Source organism: Ciconia boyciana, chromosome 1 (genome assembly GCF_034638445.1).
Source record: "Ciconia boyciana chromosome 1, ASM3463844v1, whole genome shotgun sequence".
Classification (NCBI taxonomy): domain Eukaryota; kingdom Metazoa; phylum Chordata; class Aves; order Ciconiiformes; family Ciconiidae; genus Ciconia; species Ciconia boyciana.
In genome coordinates, this window is record NC_132934.1 from 54773091 (window position 1) to 54786640 (window position 13550).

Here is a 13550-nt window from a genome sequence, read left to right on the forward strand (position 1 = left end):
CGGGGCCTGGAAAGAGCCGCTCTCCCCCACTCCCGCTCCCGCTCCGCCACCTGAGGGGACAGAGGCAACGGCCGCGCCCAACGGCCCACGCCGCTCACGTGATCCCCAATGGGAGCGCGGCGCCTCAAGCCACGCCCCCTCCCCGCCTCCCGCTCCACCCCCGGCTCTCCCGCCGGCCCAACCATAGAGGAGACTCCGCGTGGGGGGGAAAGAGCAGCGGAATCATAGAGTTGGGGCTGGCGCGCTGAAGTCCTCACTTCCGGAGCGCGGTTCCGCGCGGCGCGGCCGTCGTGCTTTACGGCGGCGCGCCACTCGGTCCCGGTTCAAGATGGCGGTGGGGCCGTGGCGGCAAGGAGCGTGGGGGTTGTAGAGGCCGCTACAGCGGGAGGGAGCCGGGCCGCCCCGCCCCGGCCGGGCGGAGGGGTGAGAGGAGCGGGACGGGACGGGGCTGGTGCTGGGAGGAGAAGGAAAGCGAGAAGGCGGCGGCGGTTTGCGCTACCGCCTTCTCTTCCTCCGTCCGTTGGGGGAGGAGGGGAGGCTTTCGTGTGCCTCATGGGAGACTTTCTGCCTCGTTCTCCAGGTGCCAAAAAAAATCATAAATTTAGTGGTTGGGTTTTTTTCCCCCATCGGCTGTTAACTCGTTGCATTGAAGCTCTTCGCTTTTGTGCCCTAAAAGTATTTGAGATCGAGGTTTCAGAAGTTCATTCGCTTTCTCTTTACCCTTTAAATGTTAGAAATCTGGGAAATGCAGGGTGCAGGTGTAATTCCTACCTCTGTTCGGTGAGCTTCCCGCCTAAAGAAATGATAGTGTCTTGCAAAAAAAAAAAACCCAGTGTAATCTTATAAGTAGGAAGTATGTTATCGCTGATCAGAAATCATGGGGTGCTCTTGCAAACAGCAGGTCGACTGTGAGCATAACCTGGTAGTATGGGCCATGAGCAGAGGTCTGTAGATTTTTACTAGTCAGTGCATTGAATGTGGTCAGTTCTTGGAGCTTGCTAGGAACGCCTTCTGTGAGGCCTTGAAGCACTAAATGAGGCACTGTGCTTAAATTTCTTTTTAGGGGTAAGGGGAGGCACATTATTTAATGGTTTGAAAGTGGTATCTTCTGTAATTAGGGAAGAAGGATGTGCATGGTGATTGCGGTGAGGCAGCAGAGAACTTTGGACTGAACTTGTGAATACTTTCAGTTTGGTTGCGATCTGTTTGGATGCAGTATGGTGACTAGAAAGCTGCATCCCGTCAACTCCCAAATTTTAGAGGGTGTTTTAGATTTTGGGGTGTAATCTGTTGTGTGTTGTGGTTTTTGGGTTTTGGGTTTGGTGGTTTTGTTTGTTTTTTGTTTGGTTTTTTTTTTTTCCGGTGGTGTTTTGGCAGGGAAGTAGGGGTGGAGGTGGGGGGAGATTAGAGCTGTGAGAGAGGCAACATCCCTGGCTGTAGTTTGGACACTTATGTAGTCATCTGTAAGTTGAAGAAATGTCTAAAGACAGGAAATAATTCTTTTCAGAATAACCTTTTTTTCTCTGGTCATCATAACACAGCTTGAAATAATACTGGTGGAGGTAGAGAGCATAAAGGCAGTGGTTTAGCAGTGGTCTATGGGGAGGAGAAGAAGAAGACGTGGATGTGTGTGCAGAACACTTGCTGGTGGATAAAGTGGGTGCTGGGGAGAGAAATCAAGGACAGCTTAGAAGTCTGAGGAAAGGAGGAAATTTGTCGGAAACATTTGAAATAGGAATGGAAAGGTGAAAATTCAAGAGTTTTTATGAGAGTAGATGGAAAAGGTAGAAGGACTCTGATATGCTGTTAGCAAAACAGAATGTGTTTCTCCCTCCCTTGTGCACTCCATAGTATAAGCAAGAAGCTTCTTGGTTTGAGTCTTGGAGCAAATAACAATCTGGTTGATTACTTTAAAGTAGGTACTTAGTAAAGCAGTAGTAAGTAGTTACTTAATTAAATAGTAGTACTTAGTTAAAGTAGGGTGATTTTGATGTGAGTATCTGAGCTTGTAACAGTGTTTGAGGACCACACAAGTATTTGAGGTTTTTGAGGGAGCAACCTGCTGATATGGAGAGGAGAAATAAGCATACTCAAGCTACTGGTGCATAGGACCTGAAACCATGTCATCTTTTCCAGGTCTCTCCCTCTTTTTAATTTTTTTTTTTGAGGCGGAAGGAAAAAAGTCAAAATGGGGCGAAGATCTACATCATCCACCAAGAGTGGGAAGTTTATGAATCCCACAGATCAGGCCCGTAAGTATCCATAAAAGCGAAGCAGATGGGAATGGGGCGGTCCTAGGGAAGCAGATAGAAAGCTTTCTCTGAAGATAAGATCCTCACTTGTGAATCAGAACTAAGTTTCCCTAACTTGAAAAATATTATCTCAGTTTTGGCTGGTGTAAAAACTTCCTGAGAAGGCTGCTTGCTTGCATGCTGTTGCTTCTCTGCAGTATTTACCTCTTAGTTTTTACTGTAGTTACCAGGTTTCAGAGGATTTTGTACTTGGCTGTTGGCTAAACTGCAGGCTGCTGCTTGGGACATTGTTAATAGGAGGCTAGAATTTGAGGAACACATCAAATTTTGCAAGTGGTCTGGTTAGTTGAGGGAGTCATCTAACTGTGTTTTTCCTTTCAATAACGTGCCAGATGTTATAAATGCTAAGCAGATAAAGAAAATCCAGACCTCCATGGTGAATATGCTTTATTTCAGATGTGTGTTCAAAGCCTACGCATTTTTAAAGTGCATTGTCTGTTGTTGGTTCTATTTCAGCTTCTGGGCAACAATCCTTTCATGACTGCACACATCACTATATCTCTTGCTGCCTGTTCTTTTCTGTATAGAAACACCCGTGCTTCTGGGGACACGAAGACTGCTTTATTGCCTTTCCTTTCTGTATAACACACGTGAAATAGAAATTTATTTCATGCTGTATTTCTCTCTCACTGGGAAGATGAGTTTAAAAGTTAGTCTCTGTAAAATGAGTGAACTGTTGAGAAACAGCACTAATCCTGGTGAAGGAAAGGTTCTTAATGGATTTGGTTGTCTCTTTCAAATTGTTATTTTCTCTTTCCCCCTCCTCTCTAGGGAAGGAAGCTCGGAAAAGGGAGCTAAAGAAAGTAAGTAAAGATATCAGAAATGTTTACTTGGCATTTTCTGTACTATGTATCATGTTTGTGATTGTAATGGGCCGTGGCCGATGAATAGACTACAGATGTTTTGGTTGATATCCTAAGATTGACTTTGGAAAATAGTGTCCAAAGAAGTAGTTTTAAGAAAACATAGACAGAAATCTTGTTTTGAGTAACCGTATCTCATCATGGACTGTTTTTTAACTTGTGATGATTACAGCTTTTCGAAACGTTATTAAACAGTATTAAAGTAATACTTGGGAATTAAACAAACAAACAAAAAAAAACAACAACCCCCCCCAACCAAACAACAAATAAACCACCCAAAACTCACATACTTTTTAGCGTCTTTTACTGTATACGTTTTGTCAGTTGGTTATCTTGTCTTAATTGGAGTGAATGAATTACAGAAGCATTTGTAAATAGCAAGATAGTGGAATTAAAATTCTGAGATGTTTTAATTGCCTGTGCTGCTGATTTGTGCCATGGTTAATATTTGCAGGGCATTTTGAGGCGTGTTTTTTTTCTGCAGACTGGGAATATTGAGAGGGGAGTATTTGGTACAAATGTTCTGTCTTTCTGCTGTGACACTTTTCTCATCTGCTTGATCTCTGATTTTATTAGAACAAAAAGCAACGAATGATGGTACGAGCAGCTGTACTGAAGATGAAAGATCCAAAGCAGATTATCCGGGACATGGAAAAATTGGATGAGATGGGTGAGTGAGAGGTACCAGGTGTTGAACTTAGGCAGCGGTTTATGTAGACACATAACAATTTTAAGGGACGACTGGGAGTCTAAAGTACAGTAACCTTTTTCCTTTCCTGTTAGAAGGGGAGATTCTGTGAATAATTGGGGATTGATTATGGTTTGAGATGATGTGGTGCTATCAAAGATGACTTTTTTTCAATAAGATGGCTAATTTAAAAAAAAAAAAAGAGTAGTGTGTATGATAGTAACTTAGAGTTGAAGGAGGGGATTGCCATAAGGCTGAAGACTTCCTGAAAATAGGGATTGGAAGTTGTTTGCTTTGGAGTTGTTTCATTCATCACAGTTGCGCAGTAACTTACGAATTTTTTGGTTGCTTTTTGCTGTCTTGGATTAGAGTTTAACCCAGTACAGCAGCCACAACTTAATGAAAAAGTGCTAAAGGACAAACGCAAAAAACTCCGTGAGACTTTTGAGCGCATCTTGCGGCTCTACGAGAAGGAGAATCCTGACATCTATAAAGAACTGCGCAAATTGGAAGTGGAGTATGAGCAGAAGAGATCACAACTCAGCCAGTATTTTGATGCTGTCAAGGTAATGCTTATTATATTTCAGGCTTGTAACTGTGGTAGTGTATAGTATTTGTCTGCTCGTTAGGCGTGACAGTTACAAAGGAAGGGAGCTTTATAAGAGACCAGTATATATTCCATGTGGCCCATATTAAGTACTTATATTAATTGGCATAGTATCTCTGGTTACAGCATTTCAGCGAGGACAGCATGGGGGTTGTCAAGTCTGTATTTATCTCTGATATACTGATTCCATTCAACAAGAAATTACAGGGGAAAGAGAAATTTATGTTGCAAATCAACAATATCAGAATTTGTTTTCTATATCAAAGAGAGAGTGAGCCTGTGAGTGTGCAGTTGATATTTCTGTGAATTTCTGCTAAATCTGTTGCTGGAAATAATGAGAATCCTTTGGCATTCCTTTAAAGAGCTTTCTTTGACATTCTTCCCTGCCATATTGGAGAACATAATGTTGCCCAAGTGCAAGCATCTGTAAGATTTTTCTTTTTTTTTTTCTTTTTTTCTTTCTTTGGAATATGCAGCAGCCTGTGATTTCTGCTTTCTGGATACTCAGAAAATACAGGCGTACTTGTCTGCAGCCTCTTCCCTTTGGGGACTGAAGGTCTAAAGGGAGATGGAAACCTGACTGGATTTTGACTGAGATTTTGACTGGATTTTAACTAAAGCCTTTCATGGGTGTACTGCGTGTGCTTTGTTTTGTGTTAAAAGCTTTTACCGTTGACTTTTTCCCAAACGTCTTTCACAGACTGCTGCAAGATAACATTCCCTAAGAAAAGACGCCTTTGGCAACTGATGTCAGGTCCCGTGTGTTCTGTACTCTGAAAGGTCATGCGGTTGTTCAGTAGCTTCTGTGGGAGTAACCCATTATCTCTTTTTTTTCTTTTTTTCCCCAGAATGCTCAGCATGTTGAAGTGGAAAGTATCCCCTTACCAGATATGCCACATGCTCCCTCCAACATCCTCATACAGGACATTCCCCTTCCAGGGGCCCAACCACCTTCTATCCTCAAGAAGACATCAGCCTATGGGTAAGTGGAAAAAGAAACTTGGAGGGGAATTAAAATAGGAGCACTCTTATTACTGGGGAGGAGCTAGGGTTAGAGGAAGAGGTAATATTGACTAGCAGAAATCAGGAATTCTGTGCGAGTGGATTGTACTTTCCTTTGACCAAAGCCCTTTAATCTTTCCCTACTATTGCAGATTTTTGTTTAAATTGCTTCAAGTAATACACTATGTCTTCTAGCATTGTCTTACTGCATATCAGTAAACTTAAAGCCCTGCCACTTTGATCATAAGTGCCCCTTAAATTGCCATATATGTGTTCTTTTGTCTTGCTAGTATATCCAGTTTAAGCTCCTAGTTTACTCGTTTATCAGGTTTCTCGTTCTAGTACTAGTTCTTTCTTTCTGAATAGCCTTCTGTTTTCACCAACTTTGTGGTTACTTCATTCTGCTTCTGTGGGATTCAATCCTTGCTTTTTTTTGGGTCTTCCCTCACTTGCCTTCTGAGAAGCTTACTTTTGCCTGATCTTCAGCAATCATGTCTTTGTATGAGGTTGTAAACTCCTTGGGACAAATCTATACTTTATAAATGTTCATATTTCTTTTTAGAAGCTCTGTAAGCAATGATGAGAGAAGGCTAAAGTATTGTATTAATGCATGTTTGCTTTAATTTGTTTGTGTTCCTACATTTCTCATTTCCTTTCTTATTTCCAGACCACCAGTTCGGTCCATTTCTGTACTTCCTCCTCCTGGGCTTGGTGTTCCACGTTTACCTCCAGGCAGGAAGCCCCCTGGACCTCCTCCAGGGCCACCTCCACCTCAGGTCCTACAGATGTATGGCCGTAAAGTGGGTTTCACCTTGGACGTGGCTCCTCGAAGGCGAGAAGAGGAGATTTCTTACAGTTCTGAAGCAGGTAAGGACTTTCCTATTACTGTCTGGGGTTTTCCTTGACCTCTCTGTTTTGCTATGGATTGTACTGCCGTGAACACTGTGTGCCCCAGGCAAGGTATTTTCAGGGCAATATGGGTGTTAATACTACTTGAAGGACTCTTCTTAAGTGATTGTACTCTGAGGTGATTCTGGTATATTTCATAATATCTGCAATTTCATTATCAGCTATGTTTTTAAATGTTGAAACTTCTAATTACAACTTTCAGATATTTATTTTTTATTAGGTTTCACAGATTGGATATTTTCCCATGTAGTCTTAACAGTTCTGAAACATTGTACGTATTATCTCTTAAAAAACCCCAACCATTCTCAGAGAAGTCTTCCTTTTTCAGTAAAAACCAAAAAACCCCAAACCAAAACAACAACAAAAACCCCAACTGACCCTGGGTATGCATTTGCTAGGGGAACCTAGGTCCTCCTTTTCACACAGTTACTGTATCATCCCTAGAAACTTTTGTGAATGGGTAGATCAGCTTTACTGCATACCAGAAAACATCGAAGTATTTCAATGGTGGGCAGTTGCTGAATAGAAACGAACTAATGAGTTGCAGATAGAAGTTGCCTTCACTTGTTTGCTGTGCAAATTAACCAGCTGGTTAATAGGAAATCTTACAAATAAACTTTCCAAAATATTCTTTAAGAATATGTGCTAAACAGTAAAGGGTTGACAATATGCCCATGCTGTTGCTAGGGGGATTTTTCTAACTATAGACATACAAAATACTCTGTCTTTCACACCAGTGTATTTGGAATCTATGCATTTCCTAATACTTTGCTTCCTGCAGGACAGCGAGGGCATGATGATGATATGTCCAGTACCAGTGAAGATGAAGGTTATCCTGAGGATATGGATCAAGACAAGCATGATGAGAGTAGTGATGATAGTGACAGTGATAGGTCAGATGCAGACAGTGAAGGTGAGGACTTCCTGCATCGTGATAATGACAAGGAGAGGGAAGGTGGCGAAGAAAAGAAATCAGGTATGATGGGAAGTTATAGACTGGGGTTTGATTTTTTTTTTTAAAACAAAAACACTACTTAACAGAGTTTGTGTCTGTTTTCCTGACTGGAGGTAGAGGGGGGGGGCAGGGGGAAGTAATTTGTTTAGCTAACTATTCTAATTCGCCTAAATTCCAGCTGAAGAATTTTTATTAGTAAACAGATCAGAAGGAAACTATCTAGAAGTGAAACATCTTTTCAGATGGACATAAGTTCAGATGGACCTAAGATGACTAAGTTAACTTAGCTGTTAAGAAAACTAACAGCTGAGTTAACTGAGTAAGGTCACAAGCCATTTTTCACCTGAAGTATTGAATTGGCAGGGTACCCTACAAAAATTAAGCCTCAGTGTAAAATGTACTCACTCTTCAGTGACTTGTACAATACTTCTAAGACAACTAAATTTCATACTACTAATGCTTTTGAATAATATTTTTTTATTGATTGCTTGAGGGAGACCAATTGATAGAAAATACTAGGTTGGCAAAACTTCAGGTAATCAGTAACACCAATGTTAACTGTTATGTAAGGAGCATCATTATTATAGAATGATATATTATCCATACCAGGTAGAAGACTTAAATAATAAAAATCAGATAGATTTTCTTCCCACCTCCTGCCACCCTTGCCCATGCTTTGCTTTCTCCAGGTCATAGCGTACGGTTTGCAGACATGCCTGGGAAATCACGAAAAAAGAAAAAGAACATGAAAGAACTGACTCCACTCCAGGCCATGATGTTGCGAATGGCAGGTGAGTGAGATGGATATATTAAGTGGAGATACGCTGTTAGGCTTCCAGTTAAGGTTTCTCTGGTAAGCTTACTTTGTTTGCACAGTTTTTATTTTATAGAGTAAATCTTTTACTGTCGTAATGTAAGGTCTGCTAAGAGTATAAGGTGTGGTTAGGTGTTTGGTTTTGTTTTAAATTATTTTTAGTCTAGTAATGTTTGTGTTTTGCGGGGTTTTTTTGACGTACTGGGATTTTTTCTTCTAAGTTTTATCTTGCTTAACTCTTAAACAATTGCTCAAAAGAAATATGAACCTCTTAGTGAAAAAGAAAAGGTGAGATTGTCTATGGGCTCAGCCTGTAACCTGTAAGGATTAATACTCCCTAAAAATATCCTTTTGTAGAAATAAGTTAACCCATAGAGTGAAGATTTTTTTTGTTTGTTTTAGAAAGACATCCCAGTGTCTTTTAGAGGCGCTGGAGTTTCTTGGACATGGGGATTATGTTTATTCTGAGGTCCAAATAAAATTTGTTCTATTTTCATTAAAAAAGTTTCTCCCCCCTGCCCCCCCACCTTCTTTTTTGAATTGTTCAAATGATCATAGGAAGTTGTTCCATGTTCCTTCTTCCCTCCTTGTGCACACCTTCCACCCACACAAGCCGTAGATCAAATAGCTGCAGTTTGGGTTTCAGCTCCCGCAGGAACGCATAGCTCTTGGTGACAGAGCTATCTAGAACTGTGGGGGGGGTTTCTGTTTGTTTACTATTTAAATGTGGTCAGTTTTCTTGCCTTTGAAGTGAAGTTTATCTTTCTTTTTTATTTTGTTTTGTGTGCTTAAGTTTCTCTGTGATGTTCACAAACATATTACCTGTGGACTGTTTTTTTTTTATAAGTATGTCTCCATTTTTAGGTCAGGAAATTCCAGAAGAAGGGAGAGAAGTGGAAGAATATTCAGAAGAAGAGGAGGAGGAGGAAGAGGACTCAGAGTCTGAAGAGACATCACAGCAACAACAGCAGCAACAACTCAGTGAGGAAGCTCTCGCAGAGTCTGGGTCATCTAGTGCAACCTCCCAGACGCAACAGCAGCAACCGCCTCCACAGCCTGTTCCTCCAACTCAGATACAGGCACCTCCTATGCCTGGGCCACCTCCATTAGGACCACCTCCGGCCCCTCCACTGAGGCCCCCAGGACCACCCACCGGCCTTCCTCCTGGCCCTCCACCAGGTGAACACTTGATTTACTAGGATTTGAAGGATGCGGGCTCTCGGTACTACAGACAGTGTATCAGTTTGGGAGTTTTGAAGCTGTAGAATGTGTTGCAGATGAGGTACAGGAGCCCACTGTAGTAATTGCTGAGACCTGTGTGATCTCGTTTGTGGTCAGTCTATTGTTGCTGTACCGTGCTTTTGAGACATCAGGCTCCTGTGGCTGTAGTCATCCTGACAGGTGTTGGCTTGTTTGTTAGCCCTAACACTGTCAGGCAGCAGTGGAGCCAGTGTTGGAGTATGAAGAACAAGGCCTGGTGCCGTGTGCCTCTCCAGTGTTTTTTTCTTATGTTGTTCCCCCCACACTCCACCTGAGTGAGGCATGATTAAAGAGGTTTGGGAGCCACTACCCAGTTAAAGGTTTTGGTGTATTTTTTTAATAAAAGTGACAGTGTGAAGGCTTCTGCTGTTCTACCACCTAAATGTGTTTGTCTTGTTAGGGAAGGTAACTATCCTCAGATGAAATAAGTACTAAATTTGAATTAATATCAGTATTGGACTGCCTAGAGACTATTATCAATGAGGCCAGTCAGTACCAGTTTTTTTGTGGTCTATGATTTTTTTTGTTTTGGAGGGCAAATACTTGAGTTTCTTTGATCTGGAGAAAGACAGTAGTTTATTTTCTGTAAGTTGAGAGGGTTGCCATATAGCTGAACTGGATAACAGTAACAGGTTGTTTTGTAATTTAAAAAAGTGTATTAATCTGTTGCTTGTTCTTGTACTTAAATTGCAAATATCAATAATTTAGACTATAGTGAGGAGCACTGTATACTATGATTTTAATGTATTTTATTCTATATGGACATATTAACAACATGATTTTTGGGGGGTAGGGTGTGTCAGGCAGGAAAAGTTCTCTTTCCAATGTCTTCCTCACTGTTCCATTTCTGATACCTCCTAGCAGGGGAACCTCAAAACAGTTGCTTTCAATAGAGCAAAACTACTTCTTTTCAGCTCAGAAGGGCAATCAAATGCCAGAATTAAAAGTTATTTTACTTTTAGCTGTTTTAAATTTGGACAGCCTCAGCTCAGTAGTTGTTCTCAGCTATTGCTTCATTACATGGGGAGGAGCCCTTCTACCAAGTGGGAGAAGCTACTTATAGTTGACTATTATGAAGAAACTTTAACTCTACAACTGGCTGCCTTATTTTGAGATTTTTAAAAGATCTATTTAGTCTGGCTGTTGGCTAGTGTTAGAATAGCTTTCAAGTGTTGAAGATCTTTAGTATTAGCTGTTGGGCTAGTTGTTTTTTTGGTGGTGGTTCCCCCCACCATAAACTGAGTTTCTCTTTTTTGTATGCATGCTTTCAGGAGCTCCTCCATTCCTGAGACCTCCTGGCTTACCAGGATTGCGTGGGCCTTTACCTCGACTTCTACCACCGGGCCCTCCACCTGGGCGACCACCTGGCCCTCCCCCAGGCCCCCCACCAGGTCTGCCCCCAGGTCCTCCTCCACGTGGGCCCCCTCCTCGTCTGCCCCCTCCTGCCCCACCAGGTAAGGTGTTCTGTTTGCTTCAGTGCCAAGTCTCTCCCTGCTTTATTTTCCTGGTTTTTGCTGTGGTGACCAAGCGAGGAAGTTTAAGGGGTTACCAGTTTGCCTTTGTTCCTGTCTGTGTGGCTGCGTTGTGCTGTATCTTTTTCTACGTAATAACAACAAGTAATTCTAATACTGCTGTGTGTAGTTTGGTAGCAGGAAATCTGTCCTCGAAAAGGGAATTTCAGAGTTTAAACTTCTGCTGGACTGTTTTTGAATAACCCCTGGGTGCTATAATGGTGTTCCACTTAATGAGTTGGAGATAGGGATATTTATTTTTTCAGCCTGCTCAGACATTTCTGATTACTCTGAAGTTCCAGTGGGATGGATCATCAAGAAACTTTATTTTCAGATTATAACTTTAAAATTTGAAAGGGGGCAATACACAGGCTCCTGTAGCTTTCAAAGTCTGAGGAGCAGCAGCATTTTCAACCCAGCATTTGGTGCAGGGTTGAAAACACTTTTTTTTTTTTTTTGGTAAAGCCAGTGCTACTGCATCTTGTTGGGTTTTTTGTTCTGTTTTTCCTTCTTGGCTTTCTGAGCCTGTGCACTTTTTTGATCAAAGATTTTAAGACTCCTGGGTGTGGAGTGAGCTTATGCTTTCTCTTCTTCTTACAGGTATCCCTCCTCCTCGCCCAGGCATGTTACGGCCACCTCTGGTGCCTCCATTAGGACCTGCTCCACCTGGGCTCTTCCCACCAGCTCCCATTCCGAATCCCGGGGTACTAAGTGCCCCACCCAGCTTGATTCAACGCCCCAAGGCGGATGACACCAGTGCGGCCACCATTGAGAAGAAAGCTACGGCCACTATCAGTGCCAAGCCGCAGATCACTAACCCCAAGGCAGAGATCACTCGCTTTGTGCCCACTGCCTTGCGAGTGCGCCGGGAGAATAAAGGGGCTTCTGCTGCCTCCCAGAGAAAACAGGATGATGAGCCTGCTCTCCCATTAACCAAAGCTGCCCCTAAGGCTGGATCATCTGCCCCTATCTCTGTACAGACAAAGGATGATGTGTATGAAGCCTTCATGAAAGAAATGGAAGGTCTCCTGTGACCTGTCATAGTCCTAGTTAGCTTTCCTGCCCCTCAACACAGATCAGACCACTGCAGAGGGAGGAGAAGGAATGGTCCTCCTGCAAGCAACGAAAGGGCTTGCATGACAGGGAATAGTTCCCTACCCACAGGTTAACTTGCCAGTATGCTCTGAATAGAGACTGCTGCAGATGAGATGTGGCTGGAGACCTCCTTTCAGAACTAGCATGTCCACTTGGTGGAAGGAGATTACAGTCAAGAAGGCGATGCTGCTTTCCTCGAGTCCTCCCTCTTTCTTGGAGGGAGATAATGGTACTCTGGGGAGGGGGGGTGTGGGAGTGGGGGGTGACTGTGCTCTGCCTGAATCCTTGCACATCCTGAATGCCCTGGTGAGGGTAGTGGAACAGGTTTTTAAGGAGCCAGAAAAGTGTTAGCAGCATTTCATACACATATGGTTGTCCAGTTTTTATTTTCTGTACTGTTCTTTTCTGTAAATATTTTATAATCCTGTTTTTTAGTTGCAGTGAGATTGATCAATCATCTTTCTTCCAGGGTAGTCAGGGAGGTAATTTGTTGCGTATACTGTACACTGGATTTTTGCACCCTGTCCCCTTTACGGTCATCTTGATGGCTTTTCATCGGCAGGGGAAACTTCATTTTGTCTTGTGAAAGACAATAAATGTTCAGTGTATCAAAATACTGGTTTCCTTGTGATCTGTCTAAAACTAGCATGTAGATGGAAAGGGGGGAGATTCTTTGCTGGCCTTGGGGGAAGATAGGGGCATTCCGAACCTCAGAAAAGAAAAGCAATAGCTACGTTATAAATAATACATACCTTTTTTTTAACTAAAGTTCTGCTATATTCTTGTTTTTAAGTTCCTAAACATCTCTTTCAGCCTTTGTTGGTAGCTAGTAGAAACTTAAGTCCTGAAGTACTACTAATAATTACAAAACAATTTATTTTGTGTACTCTTATTGAAAGGTTTACTTCATATCAAGCCTCAAATACCCACTGGCTGTGTCTTGGACAGGCTACCTTAAGTAAAAATTGGTAAACAGTTTTAATTCTAAGAGCTTGACAGATAATTTTACTTGTGGAAAATCTCTGATTTCAAATTCTATGAAGTTAGTGCTTTTAAGATGCAGATATTTTTAAAAATGAAGTTCCACATTTCTAGCTTAAAAAAGAATTCTTTTTTTGTTTTGGTGGAAGTATTCCTTTAGCTTCATTCACTATGCTGACAGAGCCAAATATTCTGATAACCCTTACCACATGCAAGAAACAAATCTTTATTCTCATTTGAAACAGATTGCAAAATTTCCTGGGATCTTGTAGACAGATTAGTTTTAAGACCAGTGGGATCAGTTGTGTTAGCAGCTCATTTGGGAGAGACTTATTGCTGCTTCAGAGAGATAATAAATATTTCAAAAATGTTTTGTCTGGAATGCTGAATTTGAGCACAAGACCTAATGCTAGTAGTTAGCTGTTTATGTAGGTGTCTTCATCCTGTTAAAAAAAAAAAAAGTGTGAGTTAGTGTTGCAAGTATGGTACAGCACGAAAGAGATTGAGAAAACTCTTCATTGTCCCTGTTAAAGAGCTTGTGGTGAGTGTCTTC

General features: G+C 42.0%; 1 protein-coding gene across 2 annotated transcripts; it reads left to right on the plus strand.

Annotated features, from left to right (window-relative positions):
* Positions 1–244: 244 nt before the first annotated feature.
* On the plus strand, positions 245–12632 carry WBP11 (WW domain binding protein 11). 2 transcript variants are annotated; one of them, XM_072866919.1, is made up of 12 exons: positions 245–423; positions 2137–2252; positions 3084–3115; positions 3752–3845; positions 4233–4429; positions 5319–5452; positions 6140–6339; positions 7163–7357; positions 8026–8127; positions 9015–9329; positions 10682–10864; positions 11522–12632. In XM_072866919.1, the coding sequence occupies exons 2-12, from the start codon at positions 2189–2191 to the stop codon at positions 11953–11955; spliced, it is 1950 nt and encodes a 649-aa protein (XP_072723020.1). In that variant the 5' UTR covers positions 245–423; positions 2137–2188; the 3' UTR covers positions 11956–12632. The 2 variants fall into 2 exon arrangements, with proteins under 2 accessions (XP_072723020.1, XP_072723030.1); XM_072866929.1 differs by having other exon boundaries at positions 2169–2252.
* Positions 12633–13550: the final 918 nt, after the last annotated feature.